Genomic DNA, 16,587 nt, shown 5'->3' with positions numbered 1-16,587 from the left:
CTTTATGCGTCAAACTTGCTGTGGCCACCTGGAGGCAGTTGTAGTCATGGCCCCAGCAGCACTGGGAACAGAAATGCCATCAATTCACCGCCTCTGCTGTTTACTACTTTAATATATTACTGCAGTAGACTTTCTGCCTGCTCCTTCTTGGGCAGCTCGTGTGGAGGTGACTGTGGGGTCCTCTAAGGTACACGGCCTGGAAAACAGCAGCCCTTCGTCTTGTGGGTAGTTCTGGGTCTCTGAATTCATACCTTGCCTCTGGTCATACCCGTACGCACTTCAGTTACAGTCACTTAGCATTGCAGAGCAATCCGAATACTTTGGCAACTTGTCATCATCATCTGCTGTTACTGTGACATTCCTAAGCTCTGGTAGCCCAATCTTTTCTTTTAATAGTTATTCATCAGTAAAAAGCTTTTTGTTGTTGAAACCAGCTGGTAGCGGTCTTCATTTGAAAGAGCCCTCGGACCTGTAATTTTGCTTAAAATAACAAGGACTGTCCCATACAATCCGCTTTGCATGTAACTATGTGGTCTGACAATTATATTTTTAGCCTCTAATTAGTTGAGAGGCTTGAGATGGCTGTTCTGTTTCATTTGGGATCAAAATAAGGCTAATAGGGTTCCTGGTTGTTTCTTCTAACATCTGTTTAATACTAGGACTTGTTTTTCCCTGTTAAGTACATAAGGACTAACTCTACTATTTTAGCTGAAATTAAAACAAAATCACTGCCTGGGGCAGGCGCTGAGTGCAGAGAGCTTCACTCCAACTGCAAACAATTGGCAAAGTTTTATAAGCAATTAAAAACGAGTCTCGTAGCGGGAAGCGTGGAGCTGCCAGCGAGGCCACCCACCGTGCCGGGGGGGGGGGGGGGGGGCGGGTGCACCAAAAGCCATGTCACAGCAGTGCTAACGAGGCTGGAAGCCATAGTGGGCGCTTGCTGTGTTTCCCACCTTTCCAAAGCTCCACATGCGCATCCAAAATACCCCCATGTGCCCCAATGGGTATCCTTCCTCCCTCCCAAGGGACCCCTGCTCCCCACGGCGTGCTGGTGGCCGGCCATGGCAGGGACCGGCCCTGCCGTGCCGTATTATTCAGCATTTCCTGAGCCTGGCTTGCCATCGTTAATCAAGCTCTGCTGAAGGCAGGGCTATTAAGCTTTTCACAATCTTTTCTGTGAGGCTCCCATAAATACACACTGGTGAAGCAACGATAGGCTTTCATGGCACCTCTGTGAGATGTGGAGAGGCAGAGAGAGAATAAATGTTTCTTCTTATTTTTTGACAGCCTAATTGTTTGCTTGGAGAGTCGGGTTTTCCAGCACATGTAGTTTGTATCACACCTTGACTTGGCTTGTAGCTGAGAGGCAATCCGGGTGTTTGAGTCCGGAGCTGCAATCCAGAAAATGGAGAATAGTCGCTGATTGTCTGTGACATGTCTGGCTTGGGTGGTGGGTGACAACGGGTCCAGCTCTGCAGGCAGAGCTCGCTCCTGCTGCCCAGGCTCTTTTCTGCAAGCCCTTGCATCTCTGTTAGCAGCAAACCAGGGCAGAGGTTTCAAGACGGCCGCTGCTTCGGTCTCTGCAGCTCTGTTTCGCTCTGGGAGAGGCAAAGATCCCTGGAGGAAATCAGGCGTTTGCCTAACGAAGTGTGCAATAAGGCACGTGAGTCACATGGGCTTGGGGAGAGCAAACTGAGGTTTTTACGAGTGTTCTCAACCCTGGCACTTCCTTATTATCTGAGGGTTTGGCTCTGAGATTTGTAGTTCCAGGGTAGGATACAAGCTATAAAAACGCTCAAGTGAAGCGAGTTATTTTCTCTGCTTCCCCCAGCTGCGGTGTGTCAGGCAGCATCGCCTGCTGGCCTCGTCAGCAGGACCGGCACCAGCAGCACTGTCCTGCGCCTGTCCCAGGCGAGCAGTGGGGAGGGCAAGGGGCTGCTGGCTTTGCTGGCCCCCAGCTGTGGGGCACAAGCTCTGCCTGTGATTGCACGGCAGCAGAACACCTGGGGCTCTGGGCTGTGGTTTCCATCTGTGTGGGAAAGGGCATCACGCTCTTTTATCTTCCCCACAGTTTCATCCTTTTTGTCTTGTCTTTCTCTGGTCCCCTCTTGGTTTAATTTGGCAGCGTCAGCCTCCACTTTGGCTGGGCATAGTGGGTGGCCAGCTCCAGCCCGGCCCCTGTGACTGATATTTTACAGAAGCTTCTGACCTGGATTTTGGGGGAATCCAACCTCCTGCATGGGAAAGCACTCCTTGAGCAGACACGAGGCCACACATGTGACTCCTGCAGGAGAGGTGGCAGGTGCCAGCCTGGAGGGGTGTCGTCCTCCCTCCCAAGGGCTGGGGGGCCATAGTGGCAAAGCCGGGAGCCTCTGAAAGGAGGAGGACCACAGCCAGCCCTGGAGCCGGGGGATGCGTTTGGGATGCCAGCACGTGGAGCTGCACAAGCGCATGGGCAAAGCTGCCTGCGGATGGGTGGACTGGGCCACGTGTATTTTGGGTAGTGCTGAAGGTCCTTGGTGGGACAAGCAGCACTTGGGGTATTTGTGGTATCCCCTGGCTTCCTTCATTCCACAAATCCTCAGGAGCCCCTTCAGCTTTATGGCTTCCCTGGGGCGGAGGAGGAAGGCCTGGGGGCGGAGGAGCATTCCTGCGGGCTGAGCTAATGCGGCTTGCGGAGCCCCGGCCGCCCTGGCCTGCTTTCCTCTGGGCAACTGGCTTCCGAGAGCAGCGGGGGGGTGGGAGCGAGGAGGAACATCCTCAAACATGACGTAGCCAAAGAGAGTCGCAGTTTCTAGCGATGACTGACTTCTCCTACAAGGAAGGAAGTGAGAAACTGAAGTAGCCATTAGCGATGATTTAATAAATTGGTACAAAGCGTACTGCTGGAAAAGTACTCATGTGTCATTCGGTGTTATCAATAATTCAGATATCTTCAGTCTAGTGAACAAAGCGTACTTAACATTTTACTTCCCTTGCTAATTGTGCTTTTCACCTAATTTGGAAGTTGCCAGTTAGTAGTGACTCTTGCTGGTGGTGTGGTAAGCTGCTACTACTATTTTATTTTTTTTTTCACTATATGAAGTCTGATAAGTGTGGTCATTTTGCTAAATAGTGGGGGAAAAAGGCTTTTATAGTTGAAAAGAGACAGGCTGGATCTGGGTCTGAAGTGAGATATTGCACTGTTTGGCTTTTTCTGTTTTCCTAGGGAAAAAAGTTAATTCCCATCATAGGTTTTTTTTTCCTTATTTTTCTGGAACTCGGTGATCTACTCTTAAATGTCAGGTAATATAGCGCACAAGTTTTGAATCCTTTCTGAACTCCCATTCTTTTCTCCTGTCCTTTCTCATCAAGTGCATGGCAGGACAGGAGAAATCAGCTGAAAGTCCAAGGGTAATTATTGCTGGCTGGCAGCACGGCTGGGGCTCCCTCCTGCGTGGCGTGGCCGTGCTGGGGGAGCTGGAGGACGTGCATGCTGCCTGCTCACTGGGAAGATTACATTTCAAAAATGAGTCCTTAGTGCTGGCATCCAGCTTGGCCTTCTGATGCAGGGGTGTCAAGCCTCGCTTAATTCTGGGCTGGGAGAGAAATCCCTAAGTGGAAGGAAAGCCTTGAGGAGCTATTCCGAAACTCTTCTGTCGCCGACCCGATCCCGCAATGGTGGAAGGAGAAGTAATTCTCAGGCGGGGTATGTTATGCAAGATGTTTAGATTGTCTCCAGTTCCACATTTGTTGACATTTTGTATTTCATCTAAGGAGGAAAAAGGTTAAAATAAATGGTGGCAAAACTTACCAAAGATCTTGAGTGTTCCTGGAGCTTTGGTGCGACTGGCACAAATCGGGTTTGGTTGGTGAAATCTAAGCCATCTTCAGGCTACACTTAAATACTGAACATCCCCACTTAAAACATGGTTATTTTTCAAACTGGCTGGGACACGTGTGCAGATTTCCGTGCTACAGAGAAGGGGCTGCGCAGCCGGGTGAGTGGCACCGGGAACAGGAGGGCACAGAGCAGCTGCCAACCAGTTTCCGATGACAATGTTTAATCGCGTGTAGTTCAGTCCCCTGAGTGGGGCTGGAGGAGCAGAACAGAGGGCAGAATTTGGACAGACAAGAAAGATGTTGGTAATCAAGTGATCCCATATCGGAGAGATCTGAAAACCTTCAGGAAGGGTCTGTTCCTCCATGGAAATCCCAGGATCACCTTGGGATCATCCAGTGCTGTTGGAAAGGATCTTCTTAGAGCAGGACCATGCTCAAGCCTTGCTGCTTGGCTGTTCCCCTCCTGCAGAGCACCTCTTCCCTGCTAATGTGGGGAAAGGTGGCAGAAGGGGCTGCTGGCTTTTGCATGGCACTTTGAGCTCTTGCATCCTGCCCTGCCTCCTTGGTCGGAAAAGTTTTGATTTTAGAGATGATTTCCTCCCAAAACCACAGCGATCTTCTCCAAGCACTGGAGTTTTGTAGGAAGAAGGATCCTCCCCAGGTCCTGGAACTGTAATGACCATGTCTTTCTTCCTTCAGCTCCCTGCCACTGCCCCGAGGTGTGTTGTTTGCACTTCTTGGGTACTGGTTGGTGTGTGCTGGTGGGTACCAAGCCCTGCATGCTGTGTGTAGTGCCTGACCGAAGGGATTTGGTGTGTCCCCTGCGGTGTTGAGTCTGATTTCCAGCAGCTCCCGAAAAGGCCACTAAATAGAGGTTGGCAGCAATAGGTACAGGGTGTGGGCCTCGTGGGCTCTTGGGTTTTTTTCCCCCCCCTCTATGTTCATACTGAAGTATCATTCCTGTTGATCTAAACTTCTGCTCTGGGTTGTCTCTTCTTCGCTGCAGGTGAGACTAGTGGAAGAACGAGAAGAGACTGAGTTGTGATTGAACCAGGCGATTTTGGAGGGTGTCTGAGGATGGTGAGTATATATTCTAGTCTGCCTCAGTCCTCTGTGGGTGGTTTTGTTCTTTCTTTGTGTGTCCAAATTTTCTACCGCTGCTAAATGTATGAGACTAAATACAAGAATGGGAAAGAAGAGTGCTATAGTATTGTGTATTATATATAATAATATGATACAGAGGGGTTTTATTGCTGTGGCCAAGATGCTGTTGGTAGGGTAAGTTTACCCCTAAACTTGTTACTGAAACATACCAGGCAAAAAAAGTAAGTAAGACTGGAATCCCCTTTTGCTTCCTTGGACTACTGACATAGTCGTCCAGGTTTTGTGGCTTACTGATTTATTTTTGCTTTTCAAAGTTAGTGCTGGAGTTTCTCATTCTAGTTCCTCTGTCATCTCTCAATAAAGATTTAACACCGTGTTAATAACGTGCCACCAAAGTAGCAGAAATTTCACAATAGTTAGTCACAGAAAAATATGGTGTAAAAGAACCTGGAAAGACTGAAACACAGCCAAAACAGCCAGATTGCTGATAAACTCAGGTAAAGCGCCTCTAATGCCTCCAGCAAGAAATAACCCAAAATGTGCGTGATCTGATGGGAGGAAGGAAGCTGGAGCTCAGGAATGTTGGAAGATATGCTGAAAGCATCATTAGGGGGCTAGTTTGAATCAGGGTTAGAAGGCGACATGGTGGTCTGCATATTGGGCTGTGGGTGGGCAGGAGCCTGAGCGTTGCTGCAGTAACAATGTGTTATCATCAGCTCCGGGCTCACCACTGCCAGAAGTGTTATGGTTATGTTGGAAGGAGTGCAGAGAAGAGCAGCAGAAACAGTCAAAGGGCTGGAATTTCAAATTGAGGACATGAAAATTTAGGTTAAACATGTTAAAAAAATAAAAAATAAATCTGGCAGACTGCTGGAGGAAACAGTGACATCTCCTATGGGATTGTCCCCCATGTGATCTATTAGCAGCTGGAATAGAGAAGGAAATGTGCTCTCTGCATTAATTGAACTGTCAGCTCCAGTAGTCACACACAGAGTGTTTTTGGTGTAGTCCCTATCCTCGTGCTCCTGGTTTGGCTTCAAGATGTCTTGTGCTTTCCGTTGGAAGAGCTTCTTGCACACCTCAGGTTGAGGAGTGTGCTCTGGGGTGGAGAGATGAAAGTATGGCCTTGTTGTAACCTGGTGAAGGGTCTTACACTTCAAGTTGGAATTACCCTGGTGTCAGACTGGGTGCATAAAAAAAAAAAACCCCAACAACTTCTCTGGATGGGATTGAGTTGAGAGTGATGCAGATGTATCCGGCTATGAATGGGGAAAAAAAAAAGTCAATAAACACATGGAAAATCCACCAAAAGTCTCTCCAGGTAACATGGAAAAGGCCAGGCTGGGTCTGCCGAAGGCCCCGTTGATGAGGGACCCTGGGTGAGCACTGCAGGGAGGGCCTGGGGAGCATCTCTGTGGTGTACGCCCTTACCTGTCAGGGTCTGCAGCTCAGCAACTTGGTAACCCAGAAACAATTTATTGATGTTTTGCGAGCCCTTGGTAGCCTTTTCTTCCGTGAATTCATTTAGCTGCTTTTCAAAACCAAGTAAAGATTTGCAGTTGTGACATGTTGTGGCAAAGAGCTGCGCTGCTGGGTTGTGTGGGGTAGCCCCTCTTGCTTTGTTTTTGAGCCTGCCCTGTGTCGTTTCAGTTGATGGTCCCCAGTTCTTGTGTTGGGAGTACCGGTGAAGTGCGGCACTGCCTGTGAGCATCTCCATGCTCTTCAGGATTCTGTAGATGTCTCTCGCATTCCCGTTAGACATCTGAAGATCTCCATCCTTTTAAATTCTTCTCAGTAGAGAAGCCATCTCTAATCCTTGTCGCCCCTCTCTGGACATGTATGCTTTTTGAGGGGCTTAGGCTGGAATTTTGGACCTATTAAAACATGGAAGCTTTTGCTTTTCACTGTGCTCCTTTCCTTTTTCTTGACAGATACTTATCCTGACCTGGCCCTGGCCTGCCCTTAGTTGTAACCACGAATGGTTTGGTTTCTTCTAGACAAGAGGGGCTTTTGCTCCTGTAGATGACACTGCTGTTTCAAAGGACCTTCCAAAAAGGATTTATGGGGTTTTCATATTTTATTAAAATGTTCCTTTGATTTCTTTAAAATTATTTTTTCCTTTCTGGGTGGGTGGGGGGGGAACAGCCAACAAAAAAGCCGCACCCCCCCTCACTCACTGTTTTGGGAAGAGAGTACAGGCTTTTTATCCCCCATGGCAAGGGAGAGAAAGCAACTTATACTTGCAAGGTGTACAAATAAGCACTTGCCTCCACTTACCTACCTGAGCTTCTGTCAGCGGTTGGAGGTGGAGAGCTGATATAAACTCTTGACAACCTCCTTTGAGTCCTTTTGTGACCTCTCTGGAGGGTTGTGATCCTGAGTTAAGCACCGTTCTGCAGGGAGGGATGGAGGTCAGGTGCTGGTTAATGGATGCTCCGTGGGATTGTCTGCTTCAGCCAGCTGCGAGGAGGGTTGGTTGGAAACCCTGTTTCCTCACGCATGCTGAGCGCTTAGGTAATTACCTGTGATCTCAGCAGTCAGAGGGCACAGCACCAATGCCCTCTGGTCAGCAAGGGCATGCCCAAAAGCTTCTCCCTTACTCAGCAGCACCCCAAACATGGATCACCAGCTGCTCTCCCCTTTGTGCTGCTACAAACACTTGGGCTAGTGTCGGTTAAGAGCTTTCTTTGCTTTGATTGTAAGACTCTCCTCATTTCTTCACTGAGGACTCCCTGTTGATGAAAATGACCTTGAAAACAGCAGTAGTGGTGGTTTAATCCTTAACTTTGACTAATGGAAATCCTAACGAGCACACAGCACCTTAATACATTACTTAAAACTAACCTGGCGGGTAAGTTAGTGCAGCTGCTGTGCGACTCTGCCAGCAGCTCAGGGCTTAGCTCTTACCGCACACCGTAACTCCCACAGCAGATTCCCTTTTCTTACTACTGGGGACACTGGGACTGTAGACATCTGGATTTCCACAGTGGAAATCCACTTTGGAATACCCTTTGGAGTGGAAATACCCTTTGGAGGGGACCATGACTGTTAGTCTAGGCAGCGTTTTGCAGGTTAGCCGTCCCTCGTCCCCTCTTGCTGGCATACAGAGTTGATAGCCCTTGACTTTTGTCTGTTTGTCCCTCATCTCAAAGGCTTCTTGCTTCATATTTCTGGTACGTGCTCACCTCTGAGCACCTTTCTGAACAGATGTTAAATGCAGTATTACAGATCTATAAGCTCTTCTCTCATCCTGTAAAGACGAAAAGATGGCATTCACCATCCCAGTCCTGATTTACAGGGTATAAAATAGTAACTTCTTTTCACATAAGTTTAGGGGTTTATTTCTGGGAGGCCACCTCAGTGGCTCAGCAGCCTTTCAGTTCACCCAAGGACCTCTTTAGGCTTTGAGGAAATGGACTATTTTTGTAGAGGGACCTGAAACAAAGATGCCCTTCGTGCAACAGAAGTAGAGAAGGCAGAACAAGAAGTCCCTTTGGCCACAGCGAGTCAGTTCTGTGCATCAGCCTATGTCAAACCCTTGCCTGGGCGGTGGAGAGAAATAGAAATAACCTGTTTTAAGTGCAATTCATCTCACCTTGATGTAGGTATCTGCTAAGCAGAGAGGATAAATTTTAACTTTTAGGATGAGCTAAATGATACAAGTCTCTCCCTTCCTCTCCTTACCCGTAAAAAGATCTAGATAACCAGTTCCTACCTAATCTTCATCAAAAATATTCAGACCTGGGCAGATATAAACTAGAGTTCCCTGGTAACACCTCTGCTGCTGGGAACATCTCAGCCTGCAGCGGCCGGCGAAGGCTCAGTGGCTGCTGGAGCCCCAGGCTGTCCGCCTGAGCTGCCCTGTCTCCTGTCGATTTGCTTCTGATATCCTCAGAGTACCTTCCCAGGACAGTCACCTCCTCCTGCCAATTTTTCTGTCATTTTTCTCCAGCTGGAGGCAGATTAGGACAGTCTGCGCAATGGATGCGCTACCAGATCCCTGCTATCCATGGCCATTGCCCCTTGCTTTCCCTCTTCTGCGTCTGCAGGGTGATGCACTGTGCTGTGGTGATGAAAAGCCTACCCTTAATAATGGCTTGGATGGGTGTAGGCTTTGCTGGGTAAAAAACTGGCTGGATGGCCGGCCTAAAGAGTTGTGATGAATGGAGTTAACTCCAGTTGGCGGCCGGTCACGAGTGGTGTTCCCCAGGGCTTGGTATTGGGGCCAATTCCATTTAATATCTTTATCAATAACCTGGACGAGAGGATCAAGTGCACCTGCAGTAAGTCCGCAGAGGACACCAAGTTGATCTGCTGGAGGGCAGGAAGGCTCTACAGAGGGGTCTGGCCAGGCTGGGTCAATGGGCCGAGGCCAATGGTGTGAGGTTCACCAAGGCCAAGTGCCAGGTCCTGCCCTTGGGTCACCACAACCCCATGGACGCTCTGGGCCGGGGGCAGAGTGGCTGGAGAGCTGCCCGGGGGAAAAGGACCTGGGGGTGTTGGTCAACAGCAACTGAATACGAGCCAGCAGTGTGCCCAGGGGGGCAAGAAGGCCAACAGCATCCTGGCCTGTATCAGGGACAGTGTGGCCAGCAGGACTGGGTCAGTGATGGTCCCCCTGTACTGGGCACTGGTGAGGCCCCACCTCGAGTGCAGTGTCCAGTTTTGGGCCTCTCGCCACAAAAAAGACATTGAGGTGCTGGAGTGTGTCCAGAGAAGAGCAACGGAGCTGGTGAGGGGTCTGGAGCACAAGTCTTGTGAGGAGTGGCTGAGGGAGCTGGGGGTGTTCAGCCTGGAGAAGAGGAGGCTGAGGGGAGACCTTCTCGTTCTCTGCAGCTCCCTGAAAGGAGGGGGTAGCCAGGGGGGATCGGTCTCTTCTCCCAAGGAACAGGCAATGGGACGAGAGGAAACGGCCTCAAGTTGCACCAGGGAAGGTTTAGTTTGGGTATTAGGAAAAATGTCTTCACCAAAACATTGTTTTCAATGTTATCAAACATTGGAAGAGGCTTCCCAGGGAAGTGGTGGAGTCGCCATCCCTGGAGGGATTTAAAAGCTGGGCAGACGTGGTGCTGAGGAACATGGGTTAGTGGTGGTTTTGTGAGTGTTAGGCTGATGGTTGGACTCCCTTCCAACCTAGACGATTTGATGATAATACATAGAAGGGGTGGAAGTGGTGCGCTCTACCTAGTAAAAGAGTTTTTACAGTAATTTTATTTGGGGTGCCGAAAAGAAATGGAGGATAAAGATATGTCGGGGTTGGGATGGGTATACCTGTACTCAGAAGTCCAAGTCCATTGCGCTGGCAGTGGCACCTCCCTGCAGAGGACAGGGCCACTTCTCTCACCCTTTGGCTTCTTGCTTCCACCTTTCTGTGAGTGTGAGACTGCCTGTGTTTCGCCGGGGGTGGGTGTTGCTGCGCTTTGAACCACCCTTTTCCTTGTCTTGCAGAAAGCTGGGCTCGCCCTTGATTAAAACGATGCAGTCTGGGGTGTTGACTGGCTCCAGGCCACAAGAGAGGTTTCAGCATCTCGGTGGCTGTCCTGTGCTCCCAGTACGGATTCCCTGGGCGTGTGGGACCAGGTGGCAGCTCACCCCTGTGAACCCCTGTGCTGGGCTCCTGGTGCGTGCAGGCATGTCTCCGTAGGGAATATCGTCTCCCTCGGAGGCTGCAGGATGGCCCCTTGAATGCCAGTCCTATCTTTGCCAAGCACTATGCTATCTTAGGGCCTCCAAATCCCTCCTGGGACCTTCAAGAGAGGTTGCAAGCTGTTTACCTGCAGTGTGGAAGCAGAGCAGTACGGGAAGGTGGGAGGAGCGGCACAGGAGAGAGCCATTGCAGCACAAACAGCGTGCATTGCTCGTGGGAGGAAAAAGGGTTAGTTACCACCAACTGGCCTGAAGAACATGCTGCCCATGTTCTGTTCGCCTCCTCTCTTCCTCAAAGTGTGAGAGACCTTTAGGGTTGTAGTGATTAGGAGAAAACAAGGGAGGTTTCTCTCTCCCCCTGCATGAACGTGCACTCGGAGGAGCCCGGTTATGTGAAAATAACCTTGTCTTCTGTGTTCAGGCCGGTAGTGGTTGGCACTAATGGAGTGAATACCAGCTGTTCAGCCGGGGAGGCATCTGAGGTGGCATTTAGGAAATCCCTGTAGCTAAGCCAGCTAAACCAGGCTGCGAGCGCCCGGCGTTCTTACGCCTGGCTGCCCAGGCTGCCTGGCACCGGGCGGGCTCGCTGACGTCCCTCCTGGCTTCCTCTGCTTGATTGCATGGAAAGGAGAGCAGGTATTTTGTGAACTGTTGGAGGAAGAGGTGAAGAACGGTGGAGTTTGAATCCAGTTCCTCCTGAAACTCCACAAGCCTCTGAGACACTGCGACCTTCAGGTTAAGGTCTACTTCTGCTCTGCACCAGGCTCAGCTCTCGGGCAGAAGTCCCTAAGCTATGTGTGAATCTTTTTCTAAAGCTAAAAGTGCAAAAATATTCCAGCGAAAGCAGGAGAAGATCTATTTGTGGATGTTCAGGTCAGCTTAGGTTGGAAATTCCAAGTAATGATCTGATGAACAACCTTTTAACTCTGGGCAGCTGCAGCTTAGGGTTACAAAGGTCCTTCTGCAACTCGAGCTGAAACAGTCCCCGTGCCAGGCCCTGAACTGAGCGCTGGTCCTAAAAATCTCACCGTGGGTCGGAGCAGAGCTCTCACCTGCCTTGTCTATGTTTTTGTATGTTATAAATGCTGGTCGTGTGTTGAATGCACTTAATATGTTAAATGGCGATGTATGCTCTGACTCTGTACCAAAGAGACTTCTGTGCTTCAGCCGTTATTGACAGACGTGCTGTGTTGCTGTTCTCCTGATACATGTCAGGAAAAAAACAACATTGGTCTTACAGTTTTTATAGGTACACTTTCTCTCCAATATAAAAGGTTCCTTCTACCTTTTGCTGCTCTGGTTTTGCAGCAGGCCTCTGGCGTTCACCGCAGAGGAGAACCTGCGGGGAGCGGGGCACCTCTCCCGCTACTCCAATTTGGCCGAGACAAATCCATAACCTTGTCCATAACCCGCTGTTCTCCTTGTGTTGACTTTGTAATGCAAATGCCTTTTGGTTTGCAAGTGCCAGCTGGAGTCGGGTGTCCCTGAGGCTGGGCAAGACGTTTGCCCACCGTGCATCACATAAACAGCGGAGCGGGACAGAGCCGAGGTGGTGATGGGATTTCCTGGCTCACCTCCAGGCGTGGTCGCATTTTCTTCTAGGGCTTTTGTCCTGAATGGTGAAGCCCACGTGACTGTGGCCTGTGGGGTAGTTGGTGTGTTTGGTTTCTCAGCCGGGGAGTTCACTCAAGGGCTTTTTGCCCAGACACTGCCGCCCTGCAGTGACAACGGGCAGCAGGTCTGGGTGCTGCAAAGCTCTTTCTTGGTCGAAACAGCTCAGAATAATCTAACACTTAATGATCTTGCGGATAAATGCCCAAATCCTTTATCTGACTTGAGAAAAAACCTTTTGAGAAAAACCTTTTTCAGGAAGAAATTCTTTGCTGTGAGGGTGGTGAGCCCCTGGCCCAGGTTGCCCAGAGAAGCTGTGGCTGCCCCATCCCTGGAGGGGTTCAAGGCCAGGTTGGACGGGGCTTGGAGCAACCTGGTCTGGTGGAAGGTGTCCCTGCCCAGGGCAGGGGGTGGCACTGGGTGGGCTTTAAGGTCCCTTCCAACCCAAACCATTCTGTGATTCTGTGAGATGCTGTCGGTGTCACTAGGTAGAGCTGTCTGTGGTGGCTTTGGGGCAACCACATCTAAGACGAGCTTAATGGCTACAGGCTGTGCTCTGTTTTGGTGGCCCAGGAGTGAAAAAGCTGGTATGATTTGAGCAAAATAGTCGGGCCTGGGCCTTGGAGGATTGATGAAGGGCTGGGGTTTAATTTTGCATTTTAAGAAAGAGATTCTTACTCTGGCTCAGTGGAGGGGCTGAGTGGCAGCTGGTGATGGAAATGGAGATGGCACTGCCCAGGCTGCTGTCTTGTGGCTTTGGGGGTGGGTTGTGACCTGGGCAGCTTGCTGGTTGCTCGTGGACTTGACAAAGAGCAGGTAGTAAAAAACAGCTCCTGGGGGGCTGGGGCAGGGAGCTGGGTGTTCAACTCGCAGCCTTTCCTGTACCCGAGGCATTTCCACGATGTTTGCAAGCGTTGCTAGACCAGAGTCGGGGAAATTTCCTGCGGGAGCCAACCCTCCAGGCAGTCAGTGAGGGGAGTGGGGCCGTGCTCTGGCACATGGGTGCTGGTGGGAGCCGGAGACATCCAGCTACTCCCCGCATGCACGGCAGCTCCTGGGAAGGAGGACTTAAAGGCTTGGTCGTATTCAGCAGCGAGAAAGCAGCCCCTTTGTCCTCTCCTCCCTGGCCAGAGAGGGCTGCGGGCAGCCAGAGCATCACGGGCAAAGGTTGGCAGCAGGAGGATACTGGCTGGGCATCGGGAAGCGTCAGCCAGGGCGGAGGGCTCGGTGCCGGGGCAGAGGGCTCAGTGCCAGGGCACAAATAGCCCTCTGCTATTGTTCCCGGCACTCCCCCACACGCCATCAGTGCGGCATGAGGCAGGTGCCGGCCACTCGGAGTGTGGCGGCTGCGACTGCATCTCCCGGCAAGCCGCTCCGCTCGGCGAGGAAGGGGATGCGTCGCTGGCATCCGCCCACGGGCAGGATGCCGGCTCTGCCTATGGGGAGGGGTGATCCCTCCATCGCTCGCTCCATTTTCTGTCTCGCCTGTCAGGGAGACACTTAGATGGCAGAGCCGTGCTCGGCGGCCTGGGGAGGTAGGTGGAGTCTGGCCGTCCTCCGCCCGCCCTCCCTCCATTGTCAGCGGCAGCCGGCGGTGGTGGTGGCGGTGGTGGCGGGCACCTGCTGGGGCCGCCAGCGGCAGGGATGCTCCTGCCCTTCGCGGCGGAGCGGGGAGGCTGCCGCAGTCCCAGCGCGAGGGTTTCAGAGCCGCTGCCGGCAGCAGCCGAGGGACGGAGGAAGGAGATGCTGCTTGTGCCTGCCCGGCCCTGCTGCCGCCTCGGGAAATGAACATGAGTCTGCCAGGCCGCGTCTCCTGCTCCATGCTCAACTGCTTTGTAAGTGCTGCTTTCCTTCCCCCCCTCCTCTCCTCCATGTAAGCCAGTTTCTCTTTCCAGCTCCCATGCTGAGTTGGCTGCCCCAGATCAGGCCTGTCCTTGAGGCCAGGGCCGTGTGCGGATCCTCCTGCCCCGGATCCGCCCAGCCTGTCGTGCAGCCCCCTGCCAAAGGAGGTCCCCTTCTCCTCCCTCCCATGTGCCACCGGAGGATGCCGTGGCCCCTGCCGGTGCTGTGCTGTTGTCCTGCTCGAGCCCAAGGGCACAGCAGGCTGAGTCGGCCGGAAGGCCCCAGTGATGGTGCCGTGCCACGCAGGCTCCGGCCCGTCCTTGCCTGGAGCTGGAAAATTACCGTGAGAGAGCAGGCAGCCCCAGGGGAGCCCTGCGCTCCCGCCATGGCTGTGGCGTGCAAGGCAGGGGTGTGCAAGGCCCCCTCCTGTGCTGAGGCTGCCAGGAGGGTGGTGTGGGAGGGAATCCCAAGCTCTGCGTCTTCTATACCTTCGGGGAAAGGAGTTTGCTTGCTCAGAGGCAGATCTGATGGCCCTTCCGGCATAAGCCCCCCTGAAAATGACTCATGGACAAATGGGCTCTGAGGGTGTCAGGAGGTGGGTGGCTTGTGAAGAGAGCGGGGTCCTGAGTCCCCCCCCGCCCTGCTGATACCCTGGGATGGGGCTGTGGCAGGAGGAGATGCTCAGCCTCCCGCCTGTCCTGTGCTGCAGGCGAGGAGGAGCTCAAGGGCACTCAGGCCGGTGGAGAGCTTGGGCTGCCCTGTTCCAGTTCCTGCTGCTCACTGGGATTTCTTTGCAAGCTGCAAAGTGGTGATGGGAGAGGAGGGTACCTCTGCTCCCTGCCTGCTGCACCAGCACGCAGGCACGCACCTTTCCTTTGCACTCTCCTGGGCTAGCACCTCGGCCTCGGAGCGAGCCACTGGCAGGAGAGGCCCCTGAGAGCTCCGTGGTCTCCAGCCTCACGCAGGGACCAGGTGAGTGGGTGAGGAGGGGCAGCGCCTTTGCCTCCGGCCGGGGCTGATGCCGAGTTCTGTGCTAGCCACGAGCAGTGGGTGCGCAGGTACTGCTGCACCCGGGCAGGAGATGGACTGCGGGGTCTGAGATCCGGGGAGCGCCCCGGGTACCTGGGGGTGCTCTCAGCAACGTATGGGGATTCAGCCTTATTTAAATATAACTTTATAACTGAGACAAAAGGGTTGGGTTCTCGTTTCTTCAGGTTGAAATTCAGTGTTTTGGCTTCGGTGACTTACCCAGAAAGATATATCATTGTAAAATATTATTTAATGCTTGCAGAACAGAGTATTTCCTAATAATTGCTGGACCCTAGAGGAGCTGTAGTTAGAGAGCAATAGGCATTCTGCAGAATACATTCCCACACCAAATACACACGGAATTAACACTGTCCCGGGCTCGCAGCAGGGGAGCATCCTCAGCTGAGTGTCTGGATGCTGCTCACTTGTGCAGCGAGCCAGTGGTGTGGCAGAAGGTGGGGGGAGGGTTGGTGAAAATGAGCACTGCGATTTTAATGAGGGACTGAAGATTCACAGGTCCCAAATGGAGACACGCTCTCCACTTTTCCAAGGATGGCGTGTCCAGGCTCTGTGTCTCCTCTCAGACCACTTCTCTGAGGCCTCCATGGGCTTCCCAGGGTTTCCGTCTGAGCAGGTTGGACACGTTCAGCTGCTCTGAGGACAAATGCCCTGCTTGGGTGCTGTCGCCAGTCAGTGGCACATGTTGGGTGCGCTTAGATGCAGTTGTTATAGGGCTACGTTTCATACTCGCATATTCTCCTGGAAAAGCTTCAGGCTCTTCCCAGATTTCTTATGTGAAATCATAGAATCATCTAGGTTGGAAGGGACCTTTAAGATCATCAAGTCCAACCATGACCAGAATAAGAACTCCCCAAAGAAAGCAGTCCTTGTGAACATAAGAGGAGGAAGAGCAGGCCGAAGCTGGGCTGTAGATGGAAACCCTTTGTGTTACGGTGTTTGCTGCGGTGCCGTAGTGAAGGTAATGGGGTAACCTTTGACATGACAAACTCCTGTCGCATCGGTCTGAGATCCTATGTGTGGTCAAGGTGCATCTGCTTGGCTTTCCAAATACCACGCAACTGGAAGGGACAGGACTTGGAGACCTGTTTTCGGTCAGTCACTGTGCGGTGGGTATTCTGCAATGGCAGGAGGAACTGCTGGGGTCCTGCAATGCAGAGAGCACGGCCTGGAGGTGTTTCCATGCACAGGTCCAGGGGATCCCCAAGGTATTGGGGTGCCAAGAGTATCCAACAGCCTCAATTTTTGCCATTTCATAAAAAATACTGTCTGACTGTGTGTTTTGTTTGCAATGCAGGGTGAGGAGGGCCCTCCCAGTTTGGAGTATATCCAGGCCAAGGACTTGTTTCCCCCGAAAGAGCTTGTAAAGGAGGAAGAGTCATTGCAGGTAAGGAAGTAAGAAAACCGAAACAGTCTGCTTCGGGATGCGGCAGGCTCGACTCGGGTAGTGTGAAACCTGAGAGCAGCTCTCCAGCCCGGGCCATGTTCTGGAGGCGGCTGGCTCGCTGGTGCTGT

At 52.0% G+C, this 16,587-nt stretch overlaps 1 protein-coding gene across 6 annotated transcripts in view; it reads left to right on the top strand.

The window, feature by feature from the left end:
- The window catches only part of MTMR4 (myotubularin related protein 4), a 61,280-nt gene that overhangs the window by 15,972 nt on the left and 28,721 nt on the right, over positions 1–16,587 (top strand). For 2 of the 6 annotated variants that reach the window (XM_063340696.1, XM_063340700.1), the window contains exons 2-3: positions 4,829–4,902; positions 16,370–16,459. In XM_063340696.1, the coding sequence (XP_063196766.1) occupies positions 4,900–4,902; positions 16,370–16,459 (93 nt within the window). In that variant the 5' untranslated portion in view covers positions 4,829–4,899. Of the gene's footprint in view, positions 1–889; positions 3,689–4,521; positions 4,711–4,828; positions 4,903–13,579; positions 14,019–16,369; positions 16,460–16,587 lie in introns of those variants that run through there. The other 4 variants (XM_063340698.1, XM_063340697.1, XM_063340699.1 and 1 more) reach the window with 4 other exon arrangements.

This window comes from Chroicocephalus ridibundus, chromosome 7, assembly GCF_963924245.1.
Source record: "Chroicocephalus ridibundus chromosome 7, bChrRid1.1, whole genome shotgun sequence".
NCBI classification, from domain to species: Eukaryota; Metazoa; Chordata; class Aves; order Charadriiformes; family Laridae; genus Chroicocephalus; species Chroicocephalus ridibundus.
Note: the sequence above shows the minus strand (reverse complement) of the source record. Positions and strands in the feature narration are given on the sequence as shown.